The sequence below is a fragment of the Entelurus aequoreus genome, linkage group LG21 (genome assembly GCF_033978785.1).
Source record: "Entelurus aequoreus isolate RoL-2023_Sb linkage group LG21, RoL_Eaeq_v1.1, whole genome shotgun sequence".
Classification (NCBI taxonomy): Eukaryota; Metazoa; Chordata; class Actinopteri; order Syngnathiformes; family Syngnathidae; genus Entelurus; species Entelurus aequoreus.
Window position 1 is genome coordinate 29,381,319 of NC_084751.1, and position 23,427 is coordinate 29,404,745.

At 40.1% G+C, this 23,427-nt stretch overlaps 1 protein-coding gene across 1 annotated transcript in view; it reads left to right on the forward strand.

Annotated features, from left to right (window-relative positions):
* dcc (DCC netrin 1 receptor) overlaps positions 1 to 23,427 on the forward strand; it is a 563,221-nt gene that overhangs the window by 395,741 nt on the left and 144,053 nt on the right. The window contains exon 21 of the mRNA XM_062031404.1: positions 5,320 to 5,385. Within this exon, the coding sequence (XP_061887388.1) occupies positions 5,320 to 5,385 (66 nt within the window). The remainder of the gene's footprint in view (positions 1 to 5,319; positions 5,386 to 23,427) is intronic.

Genomic DNA, 23,427 nt, shown 5'->3' on the forward strand with positions numbered 1-23,427 from the left:
TAATTTTCCTGAAGGAAAAACTATTTCGGGGAAATAACATGTTGAGCCAAATAATAAAGAGTGGTATGCAGTGTACGAGAAACAGATAAGAAGTGCTCATTAAATCATTAGAGATGAGAGCGGGATCGGAGATAGTATTACTGTTGATATGAAGCTGATTAAAAAAATAAATATTAAGTACATACATTTAGGTTTCTAATTCCAAATGATAATACATTGATGACACATTAAGTGATTAGTAAATATTTCTTTATTCTTTAATTGTGTCCCATTAGACCAGGGGTGGGCAATTAATTTTTACCGGGGGCCGCATGAGCTACCCGAGCACTGCTGGAGGGCCACATCGACATTATTTCAATTAAATTTGGTCAATATTATTTTTGATATATACCGTAAGATAAATAATAATAATAATAATAATAATTAATAATAATAGTAATACTTCAACATAGTGTGTGTAACAGCATTCCATGACTAATATAAATAAATTAACATTAATAATTAATGACAGTAAAATAAGCACACGTATGACTGAGGAGTCATAGTGTAACTTTGTGTGGTGTTTGAGTTGTCCGACTTTTTGTGTGGCCATAAACGCACCAGTGGTTTAGTGCTATGCGTGTTGGTGACAGATGACAAGTTGGTTTTGGCCTGGTTTGTACGGCAGAAAATGACTAGTTTTTCGAGATAGAATTGTTTTACTCATGTTTTTGGTGTGGTTATGTCCGAATATAAACAGTTTTGCTCAATAAAGTGATCGATATAATTCCTGTCCTCGAAGCATCTCGATAGACGTTACAATAATTGAACGGTGTTCAATTGAACGGTGTTGACAAACACCGTTAGGGCCGCTTGTTGTCACTGTCACTCAAAGTTGCATTGCAAAATTCCATAGAATAAATATGTTTATTTTGTTTAGAAATCTAATGGGATTTGATTTGGTGCGCGGCATATACTTGCTGCGCGCAGCGGACGCTTGAGCAGTGCGCAATTGCGCAGGCACGCACCTTAGAGGGGACGTTGCTTTGCAGTTCATGTCTTGTTGAAAACACGGCATTCCTCATCAACTTTTCTCTTTTTAGCGTCTCGGGTGTGAACCGTGCATCACTTGTCGCTGCATGTGCACCTTCACTCGCAGGTTACACACTGACACACGCCCATAAATAATACTTTTCAAAATAAAAGCTGCACAGTTGTATTGCGCGCACGACATAGATGTTTTTTCAACTTTATTTTGTAATTGCAGCTGTTCACATTCACTCACAATCACGCACACGCATACGTCCACACGGAAGTAATACAAATAACGATTTTCAAAACAAAAGCAGCACCGTTGTATTGCACACTCGACATAGATACTTTTTTAAATGTATTTTTTAATTTATAATTGGCCTCACGCGGGCCGGACAGGGACGCACAAAGGGCCGGATGCGGCCCACGGGCCGCAGAATGCCCAGGTCTGCATTAGACCCTATGTACGGTCTAAGTTAGACTGCTCTGCTCTTGCTGACTTTATTTAAGTGCGTGTTCAAAGCCCTCTGTTGTTTTGGTATTGCTGAGGTTTTAGCCGACACAGTTATGCACAGTTAGCCGCCCAGTTATGCGGATTTATATATAGAATGTGGATAAGAATACATGTGCCACGTAGCAATTACCATAGCAACACAAATGCAACCACACTGTTGCCTGTACTAGGTTCCAACACTTTTAAAAGGTTAAAGCCAGCATAACTGTCTGCTTCCGCATTATCATAATCTGACAAATATATCTGGAAGGTCAACATAACATACAAATGAGTACAGACAAATTAAAAACTCTATTGCATTTAATTGCCAGATCCTGATGACAATGAGTGGTAATTATACACAGCAGTACGGTAGTTGTATCAGCCTCCTTCTACCGTTTGTAATAAGTCACAGGAGGTGATATAAAGCAATAAGGAGAGAAGATTAAGAATTGACAAATATTTCTGGTAAAACAAAGACACAACAGACAAAAAAAATGAAAATACAGAAAGTTGGATCCTGTGCAATAAAACATATTTTTTTATTGCACAGAGAGAGCATTTTGTCATCATTAAAGCAAGAGACAATAGAAGAGGGCTGACGTTACTCATGCTCTGCAGTTCTATTCATCACAGTGGTACATGAGCACTAATGCACTAATGCCACTCTTAAAGGGATCCTTTCTTACCTTTCCAATTTTTTAGTCGTGTATGTTTAAAATATTCTGCTCTTGTTCTACATGATGTTGAAGCACCAATTGTTGCCTTTTCTTGAAAATGTCATCCAGAGAGGGGTTTTTTTAGGTGTAGGAATTGTGTATTTTAACCGGATTAAGGCAGCAGTGAAAATGTTGTTTACAGGGGAACTAAAGACCTACCTCGCAGTCACTGCTCATATGCTTTCGCCAATTCACATACAGATGATTCCTGAACAAAGCAACGGTTTGACTCTACATTCTCCACTACAGTATTCGGCAAATTATATCCAGTATCCGATTATTCTTTACTCTTTGCCGATGACAATTAACACACACCCGACTCTAGCTGACCCGAGACCCCTCGACCAATCGCAACAGAGTAGGCGTGGCTTTGGAGGAATCCAAGCATGTCAGCAAAGAGGAAAATAATGCACATTTACGCTGCACACAACTGTATATATATTTTTTTATTAAAATGACCTTACAATAATGCCTTACTGTGATCCAATATCATTACAAAAAACCCTAAAATTTGCATTTTTTTTTTTTTTTTTTTTCCATCCATCCATCCATTTTCTACCGCTTGTCCCTTTCGAGGTCGCAGGGGGTGCTGGAGCCTATCTCAGCTGCATTCGGGCGGACAATTCGCCACCTCATCGCAGGGCCAACACAGATAGACAGACAACATTCACACACTGGGGCCAATTTAGTGCTGCCAATCAACCTATCCCCAGCAAATGTTAAAATGTTTAATTGTTTTAATTTTATATTGCTCCGATATTTATAAGTTTGTCAACCAATGTCAATTGTCATCATTTTTGGCTCCTTCTGGTGGCCAAAGGTAAGGATGCACCGCCTAATCGTTTTTGATCCCGATACTGAATTTGGATATCTGTCGATAAAGGGACTATGGGTGGATGGAATTGTATTGTCTTTGCACTTAAAAAGTACAACAAAATTTAATTTTCAGTATAAATCCGTTGAAGAACAGAATAACCATACTTACAAGTATTATTATCACTCTTTCGATACGATAGCTCAGTTTACTTTAATACTGTCGTTATTGTTGATTTTATTCAATTCAATTCCATTTTATTTATTTAGTGCCAAATCACAACAAAGGTCATCTCCATGCTCCCCATACAAACTATAGAACCCACATGAGCAAGTACTCAACAAAGTAATTAATTGCCATAATTAGTCAACGTTAAAAGAACAATAATGCACATGTTTTAATACACGCAAACCTTTAGTGGATAAGGCCATACATTTGTATTTTCTATTATTACGTGTACTATATTGGATTTAAAAAATAAGACATTATTATTGGGCTCTATTGCATATGCTTAACAATTTAGCACCTACATTGGATTGACTGCAGCATGTTTTATGAACACAAATATAAAGAACATTAAGTGGCCCCTCATCATTCAATGAGTGGAAAACCCACCGCAGCCGTAAAGAAATCCCTCTAGGTGGAGATTAGTGTCGCAGTAGATATTTAAGGGTCATTGCTCAACGTTGATGAGTTCTATTGACTCTCCATGGTCTCGTTCCCCAACACTTGTCTCATCTTGTGTCGGTGTAGATGCGTGAAATTCATTGATTTTCATCAACATGATGTTCCCACCATTTCTTGTATTTACAGTACATGGACAATATTAACCTATTGATGCACAAGACAATACTTCCATGATGGGCTTTAGACACACTGTCATTATAAATGAAACTTATAAACCGATTTACAAGTTACACATTTGAACTGCTTTCTAAGTTGAGCTTTTTATCTTGTAAGGTACTACCTAAAATGCTCCACGTTCATGACTTAAATTAACCATTGGCAAGGCAGCAAAAATATGTTTAATTACTTAACTCCAGAACCGTGTCTCGTTTTCCATTTTGTGTTTACTAGAGATGACCTCAATGTGATCCCATGATCGAGTAGGCACCGATATTTGCCTTTCTAAACTGGTCTGTGATAGGCTGATGAGTTGACGAGCCCAGCTGATCTTTACCTCAGCTGTGTCCCAGGGTTTACGTGACTAAAGATTGTATTTACACACGTGCAGGAGTTGCATGACTTCCACGAGGGTGCGTGTCTTGCCAGAACACTGGCTCGAAAACAATGAATGAGTCATCTATTCACAGTGCAAAGCCACTTCGAAGATACCAAACCTCACCACCATAGTGGAAAATAAACAGTTTCTTCCAATCCTGTTTATCACTGGAGGAAAAATAATTACTCAGCATGCTACACACACACACATCGAGCAGGATGGCCCCACTATGGACTGGACTCTCACATTATTAACCGTATCCACCCGGCATCCATTGCACAGGTCACCCTGCGGTCCCTTCCAAGGTTTCTCGTTGCTCCCATTGGGTTGAATTTTTTCTTGCCCTGATCTGGGATCTGAGCCGAGGATATCGTTGTGGCTTGTGCTTTGTGATTAAGGGCTATATAAGTAAACTTTGATTGATTGATTGATGAAACAAGAAGGTAAACTATGATATAAAGCTTCAATGTAAAGTAATGGTGATCGATCCAGATGTCGATACTATCAGTATATAAACAATACTAAATGTATTAGATTTGCATATTTATTTTTGTTGGTCTTATTATTCAAAATCCTTTTTTGGGGTCATTTTGTTATTGTTTACAATCTCAGTCTCTGGATGCAGGAAGGCTTTGCTGGCCAAACCCAAGTGGTCTAATTGAGAGCCAATAGTAATTGTTGCTTGTATTTCACTTTAGTCACTGTATTTGGTTAAAAAAATGGCATTCAATACTACACAATTATTACAGTATCTGATTTACTACATTACTAGGAAATTATATAAATATGCTATTTATAAAAAGGTTTTACTGTGTTTAATTTAGATACTTGTTATTAAATATCTGTTTTATAATCTGTAGTCGAAGTATCTGATCAGGACTCTAAATCGGATCAGATCTGAGACCAAAAAAATCAGATCGGGATCACAGGCCAAAAATGTGTACCTGGAAATCTATACTATTTTCCAAGAGAAGCGAAAAACAGAAGTGACCTGCTGAATGTTAGTAATATCATGTTGATAATATTTGCTACTGTCATCTCTTTTCTTTGGGTTTTCTAGGTCGAGGAGGAGACCACGCCTACTGGCCATCTGATAGCAACCTGATTGACAGGAGCAATATAAACGGTAAAACCAACCTTTTCCTTTTGTTTGATTGAGTCTACTGTGATAGTAGTATTGAAATTCACATCTGGTGTCTATTTGTATTGTTTATTTGTATCACAGAGTACACAATGTGCTGCCAGGCAATTAACTCATCAACGTAATAACAGTTTCTATACACAATATATTATAAATATATTTTTGTATATATTCAAGTAAACGAGTGACTGATGAATATTTCTCTTGATGACTTTCTTGATTAGTTATTTTCCAATTAATTTCCTTAATTTTTGGTGGAAATTTAGTCAACTGTTCCACACCAATGTATACATTTGTTGTTATGTTAATGTTAGTAATGCTTTTAACTACAAATAAACTTAATTCATAGCTTTGATTTTAACCTTGATGATGGTCTCGCTATAGTTAGGCCCTCCAGTATTTTTCAAGCTTTTTTTGTGATTGTTTGCCAAAAATGCCTGATTTTGCATCAGTTTGGCCGCAAAGTTGCAGCAAAAGATGCAATGTATTAAGGCTTATTTCATTCAATAACACTGCACCAGCTTGTGTTTAAATTCATTTGTTTTAATTTTTTTAATCTTTAGATGCACACGTGGATCACCACACGGGTTGCTATTCTTCAACATTTTTAAAACGAAAAGTTGTAATATATTCATATTTCAAGTATTCCTCATAAAACATGTTTGTGACATGACGCCATTCGCATTTTTATTTATTTTTTAATTGATTTTAAGAAATTGCAGATATTGCATCACAATCCCACTATTCCACAAGTGGGGTCAAAAATGACCCATTACAGTTCCAATGGAATCTTCTATGAACCTTTAATTCTTAGCAACTTTAATACATCTGATGTCATCTCTCAAATCTGATGCAACTCGCCATCAAAAACTGGAACGGGAGTCACATGACTAGTTGTGTTTGGTTGCCATGTTGGCAGGGAAGTCAAGTGAAACGTTGCGTTTGGGGGCCTTGTTGGCAGGGGAGTCATGTGACTAGTTGTGTTTGGTGGCCATTTTGGCAAGAGAGTCACGTGACTAGTTGTATTTGGTTGCAATATTGGCAGAGAAGTCAAGTGAAATGCTGTGTTTGGGGGCCATGTTGGCCGGGGAGTCACCTGACTAGTTGTGTTTGATGGCCATGTTGAACACTCCTGTGGGCAACGATGGTTTGGTCTTGAGTAAGAGTAGCTGGTTAGGGGTTAACGCCTCGGACAGCTGTCAACAATTGCTTCAGCATCACAGAACACAGTTACCAAAGCTTCTTCATCCAGGCTGTCAGTCTTTCACGATGGAGTTGAGCACTTTACGAACTGACCTGATCATTCTTTGCCACACACCTTCATGGTGTGATGCGGCTGGGGTGTTCAAACCCATTTCAATTTTTTTTGCAACACCATGCTGTTTGTATTTGTGATTCAACTTCTAAATGGCTTCCTTTATTTCACGCTCTCCATACACAAAATTCAAGCCATTGTATGAGCCTATTTCTAGTACCTGATAAGGCCCTGCAATACATGTCTTGAGACCATTAATGAAGGATTCTGTATCCAACAACGACAAAACTTGGAGATGTATGGCCACACACGTAAAAATGAGCCCATACCACATTAGCACAGTTCGTCCCCGCCTGACCTCACATGTTACAAAACAGTCCAAACCAACCTGGCTGAAAGGATGTTTGTCTGGAGTGATTCTGTTCTGAGGCAGGTCGGACATTTCTGATGCATTTCAGGACAGAAGTACTGTCTGTCCAAAACAAACACTCGAGGAGTTCCATTTGCAACTCGTTCCTCAACAATTGGTCCAGTCAATTCCAAACAAGGAATGTGATGGGTTTTAAAAGATTTACAAATTGTGCAGTGAACCTGGCTTATGTTGTCGCACAATAAAAAGTTTGGTCACCGTCCTAAATTATTTTTCACTGGCATCTGCAAAGTAATGGAGCTGTGCAAAGGCAACATAATCAACGTAAATGGGGACCTATAATGCAAGAGCAACTTGCCTTACCTATTGGTACCTGTTTTTGTGTATTCGTGATCTGCATAAGTCCCGAAATTTTTTAAATCAAACCGTGGAGGCATTGCTGAGATGACTTATACTTTCTTCATACTTCCTCCAAACGAGCTGTTTGGAATTTGCAAAATGTGTGACGTTTTTCCAATTGGTGACGTCAGCGGATTACTTCATATATGGTAGAAGTTTACCTTAAGAGCTTTGCGTGAGTCCGCCATTGCAATCCAACATTGTTGTAAACAAATTCCTTCTTCTTCTCTATCCTCTTGTTGTGGGCCAGACTGGCTCGTAAATTCCCACGCATCCTCCACCGTTGCTATTTCTAATACAAAGTAGCATATGTCAGTAGACTGGATGTGGGAGCGCAAAAGCGACAACAAGGCTGACATAATAAAGATGCAGTGGATGAAGAATGAAGAGACAGTCAGAAAATGGTTTGAAAATGGTCTGTAAAACAATCTACGCAACATTTTTACCATAAAGAACCACCATTACATGTTATGTAGACCACATGGAAATGTTTTAAATGTATTTTGTAAATTCAAAACAAATGATAATATGACCCCTTTAAGCACTAACTTACATTCCATTCGTTGAGGAGTAGAAGATCTTTCAGCCAAGTTACCCATTCCTTAGCAACAGAAGGCGGCAATGGACCGTCCCAACCAAGACGTCTTCTGCAAAGGTCTTGTAAGATTTTCATACCCGACAAAATGACAGGTGCCAAGAAACCAAGAGGTTTTTAGATTAAATGTATTATGGGCAAGATTCCTCTTTTGTTAGAGGATGCTTTTTGAAAGTGATCTTAAACCTAAAAGAGTCAGACAGGACATGCCATTGCACATATAAGGCTGGCTCCAGATGCAACGCCTGGCTGTCCAAATCCAGGTCTTTTACTTCTTTGGATCTATCATTCTGAGGTACTGCAGCAAGAACCGTGCATTTGTTACTGATCCATTTTGTGATATTTAAACTACCTTTTGCGCACAAAACTTGGAATTTCTTGACAAAGGGACACTGCTTTCTTCTCTGAACCAATGCACACCAAATAAAGGTTAAAGTAAAAGTACCACTGATAGTCACACACACTAGGTGTGGTGAAATTACCCTCTGCATTTGACCCATCCCCTTGTTCCACCCCCTGGGAGGTGAGGGGAGCAGTGAAGGGGAGCAGTGAGCAGCAGCGGTGACCACCAATTCCAACCCTTGATGCTGAGTGCCAAGCAAGGAGGTAATGGGTCCCATTTGTATAGTCTTTGGTATGACTCGACCAAGGTTTTAACTCACGACCTACTGATCTCAGGGCAGACACTCTAACCACACTGAGCAGGCTAAATAATCATCTTCATAGAAATTGTGCAGAATGTTGTAATTGCCACAGAACTAAACTTTCTTCAATTGTCTTCAGCACATTTTCTCAGTGCAAAACAAGCACAACTAGGAGAAGATGTAGCACCAAACAGATACCACCAGGTACCACCATCCTGTGCTCAACCAGCTACTGAAAACAGTCTTGATCAGTCTACTACAGAACTCTTAAAGGCCTACTGAAACCCACTACTACCGACCACGCAGTCTGATAGTTTATATATCAATGATGAAATCTTAACATTGCAACACATGCCAATACGGCCGGGTTAACTTATAAAGTGCAATTTTAAATTTCCCGCTAAACTTCCGGTTGAAAAAGCCTTTGGAGGATGACGTATGCGCGTGACGTAGCCAGGGGAACAGAGGTATGCCTTCCCCATTGAATACAATACAAAAAAGCTCTGTTTTCATTTCATAATTCCACAGTATTCTGGACATCTGTGTTGGTGAATCTTTTACAATTTGTTTAATGAACAATGGAGGCTGCAAAGAAGAACGTTGTAGGTGGGATCGGTGTATTAGCGGCTGGCTGTAGCAACACAACAAGGACTACTTACTTGGATAGCAGACGCCTAGCCGATGCTAGCCGCCCACCGCACGGATGATCGGGTGAAGTCCTTCGTTGCGCCGTCGATCGCTGGAACGCAGGTGAGCACGGGTGTTGATGAGCAGATGAGGGCTGGCTGGCGTAGGTGGAGCGCTAATGTTTTTATCATAGCTCTGTGAGGTCCGGTTGCTAAGTTAGCCTTAGCGTCGTTAGCAACAGCATTGTTAAGCTTTGCCAGGCTGAGATCTATTAACCGTGTAGTTACATGTCCATGGTTTAATAGTATTGTTGATCTTCTGTCTATCCTTCCAGTCAGGGATTTATTTATTTTGTTTCTATCAGCATTTGAGACAGATGCTATCACGTTAGCTCATGCTAAAGAGCTTCGTCGATGTATTGTCGTGGAAATAAAAGTCACTGTGAATGTCCATTTCACGTTCTCGACTCTCAGTTTCAAGAGGATATAGTATCCGAGGTGGTTTAAAATACAAATCCGTGATCCCCAATAGAAAAAGGAGAGAGTGTGGAATCCAATGAGCCAGCTTGTACCTAAGTTACGGTCAGAGCGAAAAAAAATATGTATTTCACTGCATTCTAGTCCGTCACTCTAACGTTCCTCATCCACGAATCTTTCATCCTCGCTCAAATTAATGGGGTAATCGTCGCTTTCTCGGTCCGAATAGCTCTAGCTGCGTTGAAGACAATAGGAAAATATGAGGGAGTGAACAACTGACAACGTCACGCTACTTCCGGTAGGGGCAAGGTTTTTTTTTATCAGACCAAAAGTTGCGAACTTTATCGACGTTGTTCTATACTAAATCCTTTCAGCAAAAATATGGCAATATCGCAAAATGATCAAGTATGACACATAGAATGGATCTGCTATCCCCGTTTAAATAAAAAAAAAATCATTTCAGTAGGCCTTTAACACGTCTGAGTTTTTTGCTGGAACCTGACCTGATGAAACATTAGAAACTCCTTCAAATCCAATAGAAACTCCTGCTGCTCGTCTAAAGCATGTCTCTACTTTAGTCACTTTTGAACCAGAAAAGCAGCTGTTTCCGCCTCATCTTAAATTCTGGCTAATAAAGTATTGAAAAACGAGTGGATCTACTCACAACTGAGATTTGTTTCTTTGACCTGCTGGATTTATTTAAGACTGTCACTGAGATTAATTTCTTGTTCAGCAGAAGTCATCACTATATTCTGCGAAATGCTTGAAGTCTTGTTATTCAGGGCATTTTCCATACATGATAAACCTGAATGCTGAACGCTCTCTGTGGCAGCTTGTACTTTTTGACCAATCTCCAAAATCCATTTGTTAGCATCTTCACCAGAAGCAGTTTTGTGTTTATTAACACTGTCAAACCAAACATGTTGTTTCTCTGTTCATCAGCACGAAGCATAGCAACCACAATATTGTGAAAATGACTTGCTTTTTAAACCAACAGGAACGTGTGATAAGGGGAGGCAGGTGAAAAAATGAATAATTTCTTAATCTATAGACAGTGCAAACATCTGCTTTCCCAGTATGGAGCTAAAGTAGGGCCAACAGTTTTGTACTTGAAAAAATAAACTTTTAAACTAAAAAAATAAAGATATGACAATGATCACTGTCTACAAAATAAAAAAGGGTGCAACCCTTTTTTCAGTTTGTAATTATTTGAATAATTAAACATTTTTACTTTCACAAATTTTGATAATTTAGCATCTTTTGTTTCCAGATTGAAATCTTATTTTTATTAGGGAACAGCTCCTAGCTCTTTTGCTGTGCTGGCTGTCATGATGCCAGGGCCTCGATCCATGACACACCCTACACGTTAAATTATGGCTAAAAGTCTGAATCGGAGAAAAAAAAAGATAAATATTTAAATCTGAAAAAATAAATAAATCTGAAGCTGAAAAAATAAAAAGGAAATTGTAAAACATAAATTTGAATCTCCAAAACATGCAAGCTCAAATATCAAAATATGGGAAATTGAAAAATGAAAATAAACTATTTTTACAAAGGAAATGCCAGAGTGAGTCATAATCATATTCAACCTGAAAATCACGTGCGCAATTATTTAAATTTTAAATACACTGATTACACTTAATTCGTTCTGTGACGGAGCTCTTAAAGGGGAACGGCGCTTTATTTGGTATTTTGCCTATCATTCACAATCCTTATGAAAGACATGATCTTTTTAATACATTCTAAATATTAAATAAATTGGATCAAAAGTCAGTTTACAATGAAGCCAATGGGAGCCGATCAATTATGCCTGTAGAACCCCTAAAAAAGCAGCGCCAAGCCGCAAATATGTTTGCAGAAACATTTTTACAACATAACTTTCTACACTGTATAATTTACAGCCTGTCTAATGTATTTATTGTAAGTGCCCCATCTTTATTTTGATAATCACAATGATATACAGGCAAATCCCACTGAGACGCGATGAAATACTCTTAAGTATGTGAGCTTGCAGGTGCTTGTTACATAACAACAGAAACGGACGTTTGTTTATTTACGGGATGGTTGCATTTTGTACTGTCCCCTTTGAGGAAGAAAGTCAACTGGGTTTTTTCAGCAACGAGTCAAATGCAATAAATATTTTTCAATGCTTTGCTGAATGAATAAATACATTAATTACTTTGACTGAAATATAAGGATCATATATCCTAGCTCAAAACTTCAAATACAAATCAAAGGTAGGATGCCAAATGTTTTTTTGTTTTTCTTTATTTCATGAAAGTAAATAAACGGGACAATTTGACAACAAACGTTTTATGAAAGTGAACAAGTCTCTTATTTTTCTTATATAATGATGACTAGAGCACATGGATATGAAGTAACGCAAAAATTGTCATGAACCTCTCTGCATATCACTAAATGCATGGATGGATGGATGAATGATGGATGTAGTCATGTTTAGTAAAAAATGTTTGGTTGAGTTTAGAAGTCAAAGTCTATGTATCGTAGTGATTTAGAATATCACCTTTGGACATTTGAGGTTGACCTGATTTATTTGTGTGTGTGTGTGTGTGTGTGCGTGTGTGTGTGTGTGTGTGTGTGTGTGTGTGTGTGTGTGTGTGTGTGTGTGTGTGTGTGTGTGTGTGTGTGTGTGTGTGTGTGTGTGTGTGTGTGTGTGTGTGTGTGTGTCTGTGTGTGTGTGTGTGTGTGTTGCCAGAAACAATCATAAATCCTTTCTGACCGCAGCCCTCCTCTGCCTGGATGGCAGGGATGACTGAGGTGAAAGGTTCATTCATCAGGTTGACCATATTCTATAAAGTATTTCATTTTTAGCTTCTTGTCTTAATGTTGCTTGTGCTTCCTCTCACTGACAAACGACCAGCAGAGAAGATTCACACTTTCTCAGGTCACAGTTTTTTGATGCAATCTGCTGCCCTATAGTGAGATTGTTGGAGGTATATCTTCAGTTTCTTTGTAATATTATTTGCAGAATGTGTGTGGTGTGTTGCATTAGAAAAACGTTAAAACATATCCGTTTTAAGCAGACTTTGGTGAACATGTTCAGCTAAAAGACATTTTGATTATAACTCTTACATTTAACTGTAGTACACTTCACCAAAGGTATTTTAATCCATCCGTCCATTTTCTACCGCTTATTCCCTAATATTTCTCAATATTTTGATTTGTTGGATTTATTAACTTTATTTTAATTAAACCCGACAGTATATAAAAGTCAGACAAATATATAGGCAATAATCCTGTAAATGAAAATATTTTTCATGGTGGTGCATGTTGGCTGAAGGCGTGACACCAGGATGCAAAGACAGAAAAGCGCAGGTAAAAGAGTGTATTTCTATACTCAAAGAGCAAGCAACTGCAGGACCAAAAGGCTTGTGCAAGGCATGTAGCGGCAGCAGAGGAACTTATGAAAAAGCAATAATTCAGCGCTGATAAGGAGCGAAAGGTGAACCTACATAGACTTAATTAGAAATGGAAAACAGGTGCGCTGGCAGGCAACTAAACAAAGTGAAGGTGCAGCAAAACAAGGAGTTCAACAGAAACTATAATTACAAAACCCAAACCACTGAAGATGGCACATTGTGTAATTTGTAAATAAAAACAGAAGACAATGATTTGCAAATCCTTTTCAACTTATATTCAATTAAATAGACTGCAAAGACAAGATACCTAATGTTTGAACTGAGAAACTTAATTTTTTTTGCAAGTAATCATTAGCTTAGAAATTAATGGCAGCAACACATTGCAAAAAAGTTGGCACAGGGGCATTTTTACCACTGTGTTACATGGCCTTTCCTTTTTGAAGCTTTTCAGGTGGAATTATTTCCCATTCTTGCTTGATGTACAGCTTAAGTTGTTCAACAGTCCGGGGTCTCTGTTGTGGTATTTTAGGCTTCATATTGCGCCACACATTTTCGATGGGAGACAAGTCTGGACTACATGCAGGCCTGTCTAGTACCTTCACTCTTTTACTATGAAGCCACGCTGTTGTAAGACGTGGCTTGGCATTGTCTTGCTAAAATAAGCAGGGGCGTCCATGATAACGCTGCTTGGATGGCAACATATGTTGCTCCAAAACCTGTATGTACCTTTCAGCATTAATGGTGCCTTCACAGATGTGTAAGTTACTCATGCCTTGGGCACTAATACACCCCCATACCATCACAGATGCTGGGTTTTGAACTTTGCGCCTAGCACAATCCGGATGGTTCTTTTCCTCTTTGTTCTGGAGGACACGACGTCCACAGTTTCCAAAAACAATTTGAAATGTGGACCACAGAACACTTTTCCACTTTGCATCAGTCCATCTTAGATGAGCTCAGGCCCAGCGAAGCCGGCGGCGTTTCTGGGTGTTGTCGATAAATTACTTTCGCTTTGCATAGTAGAGTTTTAACTTGCACTTACAGATGTAGCGACCAACTGTAGTTACTGACAATGGTTTTCTGAAGTGTTCCTGAGCCCATGTGGTGATATCCTTTACACCCTGATGTCACTTTTTGATGCAGTACCGCCTGAGGGATCAAAGGTCGTAATATCATCACTTATGTGCAGTGATTTCTCCAGATTCTCTGAACCTTTTGATGATATTACGGACCATAGATGGTGAAATCCCTAAATTCCTTGCAATAGTGTGTTGAGAAATGTTTTTTCTTAATCTGTTTGACAATTTGCTCACGCATTTGTTCACAAAGTGGTGACCCTCGCCCCATCCTTGTTTCTGAATGACTGAGCATTTCATGGAAGCTGCTTTTATACCCAATCATGGCACCCACCTGTTCTCAATTAGCCTGTTAACCTGCGGGATGTTCCAAATAAGTGTTTGATGAGCATTCCTCAACTTTCTCAGTCTGTTTTGCCACCTGTGCCAGCTTTTTTTAAACATGTTGCAGGCATCATCTCAAGCAAGACGCTGAGATGAGCGGTCGCACCCTCTTTCGCTCCCGATCGGGAATCCAAACAACTGCTCGGATTATCCCACACTTCCTCCTTTTTCTACTGTGGATTACGGATTTATATTTTAAACCTCCTCGGATACTCTACCCTCTTGAAAATGAGAGTCGAGAACGCGAAATGGACATACACAGTGACTTTTATCTCCACGACAATATATCGGCGAAGCACCTTGGCTTCGGAGCTAACGTGTTAGCATCGTGCTTGTCTGCACATCGAGGCAGAAGAAACATGCCCCTGACTGGAAGGATAGACAGAAAGTCAATAATACTACTATTACTTCTACTATCAGGAGACACTGAACTCAACCCTGGGCCTGCAACAACACGGTTAATGTTGTCCCGACTGGCGAAGACTAGCAATGCTACTGCTAGCGTCGCCATCGAAGCTAACTCGGCTACCGGCTCGTCTCAGCTCAAGCTCACCTGTGCTCCTGCGGTCGGCGGCTCGGCGGAGGACTTCGCCCCGTTCATCGACACGGTCGGAGGCTCGGCGGCGGCGGTGGAGGACGACCCAGTCATCAGAGAAGGCAGCGACTCAGCGGCGGTGAACGACGCGGCGGCTGCGGTGGACGGCGACCCAGACATCGGTGATTGCGGGGAACTGCACGAGATGGCGGGGGTCCACGCGACCTCTCCCCGGTCCCGGACGGCCGAGGACGCGCCATACACAGGATTTAGAGGCGCCTTTACACAAACATTTTCGTTATTCTCTTTCTCTTTGTCTTCAAAAAAGCCCGCCAAAAGGAAACCCAACCCATCCCCCAGCAACCCTACCTGGCCTCCTCCTCCCTCTACCTCCCCTCCCCCTTTCTCTCCCTCCCCCTTCACCTGGAGGACGATCAATATGCCTCTCTCTCCTTGCTCTTCAACTGCAACAGCAATAATAACCAACAATTTTTCTGGTCAGTACCACAACACAGCGGACTCTGATGCTCTTTTTGGTTCCAGTGGACTACACATCACCCACCTTAATGTGAACAGCCTCTCTGGAGCCAAACTCGACCAAATCAGAGAAATGTTCCTCAACACGAAGGTAAAAATCTTGTGTTTCTCTGAAACCAAATTTGATCAAAGTATTTCTGATTCAGAGATAGAAATACAAAACTTTTCGGTTATCAGAAAGGATAGGAATAAACACGGTGGGGGCGTTTGTATGTATATTCACCAGGATATTAAATACATAACTCGCACTGATCTTAACCACAATAACCTGGAATCTGTGTGGGCGGAAATCAAATTTAAAAATGCTAAGCCGGTACTAATAGGGACTGTTTATAGACCCCCTAATCAGAGTGATTTCTATGGGGCTTTGGAAGAATGCTTGGCGGGGACAGACAACATGGAGAAAATTATAACTGGGGATCTGAACACAGATATTCAACGCAAAGATGCGCCTGTCTTCAGATCCTTCAGCAAGTTTTGTAATCTCCACGGTCTTTCCCAGCTAATAGCGCTACCCACAAGGGTGTGTGATTCCACCCAATCAACCATAGATCTCATTCTCACTTCAGACCGGCCTAAAATAAAAAATAGTGGGGTCATGATTTGTGGTCTTAGCGACCACTATCTAACCTTCTGCACCCGTAAAATAGCTAAACCTAAAGCCAATGGCCACATAACAGCCCAATCCAGATCCCTCAAAAAATACTCCAATGAAAATTTCAATTTAAAATTAGATGAGTGGGACTGGTCCCCTGTGCTCGCGAGCAACCTGGTCGATGTCGCTTGGGATCGCTTCAAAACGGCGTTCCTAAAGATACTAAATGACATGGCTCCCGTGAAAACAGTCAGGATCAAAGCCCGCTCGGAACCATGGATGAATCCGGACCTATTAGCTGCCATAAAAGACAGAGACAGGAAATACTCTGAATACCAAAAATGTAAAACAGAAGTAGATAAACAACCCAATAATATCAACCTCAAATTACTCCTTTCAACTCTCAAAAAGCAATGCAATAAATTAAGAAATAAGTCAACCAACCTGACTAAATCCTTAAAAAAAAATTACATTAACGACAAAATAGAGGAAAACACGAATAAGCCACGTGAGCTCTGGAAAATTCTCAACAACCAGCTTCCTGGTTGCAGCCAGAAACTTAAAACAAGACTCACCAACATCAGCATCAAGGAGGGTGACTCCCTCATTACAGACAAAATGGAGGTAGCTAGCAGACTTAACGCCTTTTTCACCAGCATAGCTGCAACTCTTGTCAACAAGCTGTCCCACCACTCTGGTCGCTTTGGTGTAGAACACATTAAAGCCTTCTACAGAAAGCTAGGAGTATCCAACAATGATTTCAAATTAGAAATGGTCACAGCTGATGAGGTGTTTAAAAAATTGAGCGCGCTCCACCCTAACAAGGCCACCGGTCTTGATAATATTCCCTCCAGATTCCTCAGGGACTCTGCCTCCATCATTGCCCCGATCATCACGCACATAATAAACCTATCAATTACACAAGGCCAAGTACCAAAAGATTTTAAGATAGCAAGAGTAACTCCCCTCTTTAAAAAAGGAAGCAAATTGGAACCTGGCAACTACCGACCTGTTTCTATTCTCAGCTCCATTTCGAAAGTAATGGAGAAAATAGTTTATGAACAGGTCGATAGTTACCTTGCCACTAATAAACTCATGTACAAATTCCAATCCGGCTTCAGAACTAACCACTCCACTGACACATGCCTTCTCTATCTGACCGACCACATCAAACATGAGGTGGACGCGGGCAAATACTGCGGCATGGTCATGCTGGACCTTCAGAAGGCCTTTGACACCGTTAACCACGCTATACTGTTGGATAAGCTCAGAGCAATCGGATTTAACAAAACCTCTTGGAGCTGGATGCAGTCTTACTTGGAGGGGAGGGAGCAGGTGGTAGAGGTGAACGGCACCGTGTCCCCCCCCCTCTCGGTGAACTGTGGAGTCCCCCAAGGCAGTATATTGGGACCTTTACTGTTCCTAATATACATAAACGACATGTCATCGGCATGTGACTGTGAATTGTTTTTGTTTGCGGATGACTCTGCCCTGCTGGTATCCGGCAAGGACAAGTCACAGGTGGAGAAAATCCTCAGTGCTGAGCTCTGTAGAATTTGCACCTGGCTCGCTGACAACAAGCTATCCATCCACTTGGGTAAAACAGAATCCATCCTGTTTGGGTCCCACATCAAACTTAAGAGAGTCAATCACTTCACCATAAAAGTAGGTGACAGTGTCATCACCAGGAAAGATGAGGTCACCTACCTAGGTTCCATTCTAGAGGCTAACCTTTCCTGTGATAAAATGGCAACCAAGGTAATCAAAAAGGTTAACCAACGAACGAGATTTCTCTACAGAATTTCCTCTCTGGTCAACAAAAGCACCTTGAGGATTCTGGCGGGAACTCTCGTTCAACCCTTTTTCGATTACGCATGCACCTCCTGGTACCCTAGCACCTCCAAAACCCTCAAATCTAAACTCCAAACATCTCAGAACAAGCTAGTCAGGTTACTTCTAGACCTCCACCCCAGATCCCACCTCACTCCTACCCACTTCTCTAAAGTGGGCTGGCTCAAGGTGGAGGACAGAGTTAAACAACTTGCACTGAGCCTAGTCTATAAAATCCGCTACACCTCCCTGATACCGAAGTACATGTCAAACTACTTCCTTAACGTAAATGACCGCCATAACCACAACACCAGGGGGTGCTCCACTAACCACGTTAAACCCAGATTCCGAACTAACAAAGGTCTTAACTCATTCTCTTTCTATGCCACATCAATGTGGAATGCGCTCCCAACAGGTATAAAAGAAAGGGCATCTCTATCCTCCTTCAAAACCGCTATAAAAGTTCACCTCCAGGCAGCTAAAACCCTAAACTAACACCCTCCCCGGATTGCTAATAATCAAATGTAAACAATCAAATGCAGATTCTTTTTCTTATGCCTTCTGATCTCTCTCTCTCTCTCTCTCTCTCTCTCTCTCTCTCTCTCTCTCTCTCTCTCTCTCTCTCTCTATGTCCACTACTTGATGTCCATATCCCCCCCCCCCCCCCCCACCCCACCCCCCCTCCACACTCCTGATTGTAAATAATGTAAATAATTCAATGTGATTATCTTGTGTGATGACTGTATTATGATGATAGTATATATGATAGTATATATCTGTATCATGAATCAATTTAAGTGGACCCCGACTTAAACAAGTTGAAAAACTTATTCGGGTGTTACCATTTAGTGGTCAATTGTACGGAATATGTACTTCACTGTGCAACCTACTAATAAAAGTCTCAATCAATCAATCAATCAATCAAATTCCAAATGAGCTAATATTTGCAAAAAATAACAAAAGTTTTCCAGTTCGAATGTTAAGTATCTTGTCTTTGCAGTCTATTCAATTGAATATAGGTTGAAAAGGATTAACAAATCATTGTATTGTGTTTTTATTTATGATTTACACAACGTGCCAACTTCACTGGTTTTGGGTTTTGTACTAATGAGAAGTCTGTATCAAAATCAAGAAGCAGTAGTAAGAACTTAACATGGTGACACTGTATGGTTCCCGATAGGTAAAGGTGCAAGACAAGGATGTATACTATCACCCCTTCTCTTTAACCTATATGCAGAAGATATAATGAGGAAAGCTCTGGATGAGTGTGAGGCAATCCGAATAAAAATAGGGGGTTTGAATATCAATAATCTAAGATGCGCAGATGACATCGCCGTACTGGCTGTATTCTGCAGTGATCTAGAAATGTTATTAGCTCAAGTCAAGAATGAAAGTCCTAAGGTGGGCCTATACTTAAATGTGGAAAAAAAAAAACAAGATAATGACAACAGAAAAAAATCAAAGAGTTCAAGTTGGATCAAGAAAACATAGAAGTAGTTCAGTTGTTCTGCTTCCTAGGCAGTGAAATATATGAGGACGGTGGGTGATCAAAGAAAATCAAAAGAAGATTAACAATGGCCAGAGCATCACTGATTAAACTGAATAATATGCTCAAGAGCAATCACATTGTTTTAATTACCAAAATCAAAATGATAGAGACTTTAATATCCCCAATAGCAACTTATGGATGTGAAAGTTGGACACTGAAAAAACAAGACTCACGAAAAATACTTGCCTTTGAATTATGGTGTTGCCGCACAATCTTTAAAACTCCGTGGACAAAACGAATCTCAAATAAAGAAGTGCTAGAGAAAATTAAACCAAGCAAAGAAACAACAACTTGGGTAAAGACATTATGCTCGAAAAATGTGAGGGGAAACGTCGAAAAGGAAGACAAAGGCAAAGGTGGATGGAAGGAAGTACAAACCCTGTTTCCATATGAGTTGGGAAATTGTGTTAGATGTAAATACAAACGAAATACAATCATTTTCAACCCATATTCAGTTGAATATGCTACAAAGACAACATATTTCATGTTCAAACTGATAAACTTTTTTTTTTTGCAAATAATCATTAACTTTAGAATTTGATGCCAGCAACACGTGACAAAGAAGTTGGGAAAGGTGGCAAAAAATACTGATAAAGTTGAGGAATGCTCATCAAACACTTATTTGGAACATCCCACAGGTGAACAGGCAAATTGGGAACAGGTGTGTGCCATGATTGGGTATAAAAGTAGATTCCATGAAATGCTCAGTCTTTCACAAACAAGGATGGGGCGAGAGTCACCACTTTGTCAACAAATGCGTGAGCAAATTGTTGAACAGTTTAAGAAAAACCTTTCTCAACCAGCTATTGCAAGGAATTTAGGGATTTCACCATCTACGGTCTGTAATATCATCAAAGGGTTCAGAGAATCTGGAGAAATCACTGCACATAAGCAGCTAAGCCTGTAACCTTCGATCCCTCAGGCTGTACTGCATCAACAAGCGACATCAGTGTGTAAAGGATATCACCACATGGGCTCAGGAACACTTCAGAAACCCACTGTCAGTAACTACAGTTGGTCGCTACATCTGTAAGTGCAAGTTAAAACTCTCCTATGCAAGGCGAAAAACGTTTATCAACAACACCCAGAAACGCAGTCGGCTTCGCTGGGCCTGAGCTCATCTAAGATGGGCTGATACAAAGTGGAAAAGTGTTCTGTGGCCGGCCATGCCACATTTCAAATTGTTTTTGGAAACTGTGGACGTCGTGTCCTCCGGACCAAAGAAGAAAAGAACCATCCAGATTGTTATAGGCGCAAAGTTGAAAAGCCAGCATCTGTGATGGTATGGGGGTGTATTAGTGCCCAAGGCATGGGTAACTTACACATCTGTGAAGGCACCATTAATGCTGAAATGTACTTACAGGTTTTGGAGCAACATATGTTGCCATCCAAGCAACGTTACCATGGACGCCCCTGCTTATTTCAGCAAGACAATGCCAAGCCACGTGTTACATCAATGTGGCTTCATAGTAAAAGAGTGTGGGTACTAGACTGGCCTGCCTGTAGTCCACACCTGTCTCCCATTGAAAATGTGTGGTGCATTATGAAGCCTAAAATAGCACAACAGAGACCCCCAGACTGTTGAACAACTTAAGCTGTACATCAAGCAAGAATGGGAAAGAATTCCACCTGAGAAGCTTAAAAAATGTGTCTCCTCAGTTCCCAAACGTTTACTGAGTGTTGTTAAAAGGAAAGGCCATGTAACACAGTGGTGAACATACCCTTTCCCAAGTACTTTGGCACGTGTTGCAGCCATGAAATTCTAAGTTAATTATTATTTGCAAAAAAATAATCTTTGTAGTGCATTCAATTGAATATGGGTTGAAAAGGATTTGCAAATCATTGTATTCCGTTTATATTTACATCTAACACAATTTCCCAACTCATGGAAACAGGGTTTGTACAAAAACAACAGGAATGACATTAGCTGAGCTAAGAGATAGAGTGGAGAAGACTGGTGCATGATGTCATCTAACGACGACATCGATTAGATGGAACCTAAGAAGAAGAAGAAATATAACTACAAAATCGACCCTGAAGCGGAGGGGGAGCCAATGCAGCGCCTTTAAAACTGGTGTAATGTGCTCCCTTCCTCTGGTCCTCATCAGCACGCGTGCAGCTGAGTCTTGTAATAATTGTAGACTTGATATTATTTTTGGGAAGGCCAGAAAGCAAAGCATTACAATAGTCTAAACGACTGAAAATAAAAGCGTGCATTAGCACCTCCGTGTTGGTTTGAGAGAGAAACAGGTGGACTCTAGCTATGTCCTTAAGATGATGAAAAACAGTTTGTAATATTTTTAATACGTGGGATAAAAGTCAGCTCGCAGTCCAAAATCACGCCCAGATTTTTTATAGACTGTGTTGGTTTAAAATGTTGTAATTTTGGTAAATGTTTCACCCTCTGGCTTTCAGGGCCTAAAACTAAAACCTCTGTTTTGTCCTGCTTGAGCTGTTGGAAATTCTCTTATATCTATGAATTGATGTTTACAATGCAGTTAAAAGGGTACCCGTTGGTCCTGTGTCATCAGGAGACAGGGCAATATACAACTGTGTCATCAGCCTAACTGTGGAAACTGATGCCATGTGTCCTAATGACGTCCTCAAGAGGCAGTATATAACGATTAAAAAGAATCGGACCTAAAATTGTGCCTTGAGGAACCCCACGTCTTATCTCATGGGTTCCTGAGGAACATGCTTCCATTCTTACATAAAAACATCTGTCTGTGAGATAAAAGCGGAACCAGTTAAAAACAGTACCAGAGAGGCCCACCAGGTCTCTAAGTCTATTTAATAAAATGTGATGATCTACTGTGTCAAAAACAGCAGAACCAACACTGTTAGCATTTTGTTATGTAGATTCCACCTGATGTCATTTAAAATCTTTGAAAGTGCTGTATCTGTACTGTGGTTCATCTTAAAACCAGACTTATGTCATTCTAAAATGTTATTTTATTTAAAAAGTCGTTGACTTGGTTAAAAACAAGTTGTTCTATATTTTTACTGAAGAACTGTAAATTGGATACAGGTCGGTAGTTATTAAAAATGTTTGGGTCAAAACTGCTCTTCTTGACAAGGGGCCTCACCACAACCGCTTTAAAAAGCAACAGGGAAGACCCCTGCCTGGAGAGAGCAGTTCATAATACTTAATCGCTGTTCCTCAAAGAATCCATAAAATGATTTAAAAAGTGATCTAAGAATGGATCTAAAAGGCAGGTTGTTGGGTTTACTTGGGAGAAAACTTGACCAAGTGTCCTTGCATCAACAAGAACAAAACTCTGCACTGTGTCATCAAGGTTTTTTAAAATGTGTATTTGTTAAATTAGAAAAAGTGGAGAAGAAAGCGGGAGTTGCTTTTATGGTCTGTGAAAAGCTGTGATTATTAGTAAATTATTGCCTTTTTGACTGTTATTGTAGGTCTTGAGTTGTTGACGTAAAATCTGATAGTGTATAGTTCATTTGGATTTCTTCCATCTCCTCACTGCACTCTTGCAATTTATTTTCAACTAATCCTTGTTGTTTCTCCACACAGACGTAGGTTTTGTTTTGATTGTTTTTGTTAAAAGTGGAGCTACAAAGTCCAGAATAGATTTTAGTTTACTGTTTAAATGATCAACGATGACATCACAAAATTTCAGCAGGAGCGTTCTGTAAAATCTCAATAAAATCTGCAGCCACTTAAGAAGTTAGGCAGCGTTTCCTCACTGTCTTCACCGGGGGCCATACTTGCCAACCCTCCCGTTTTTAGCGGGAGAATCCCGGTATTCAGCGCCTC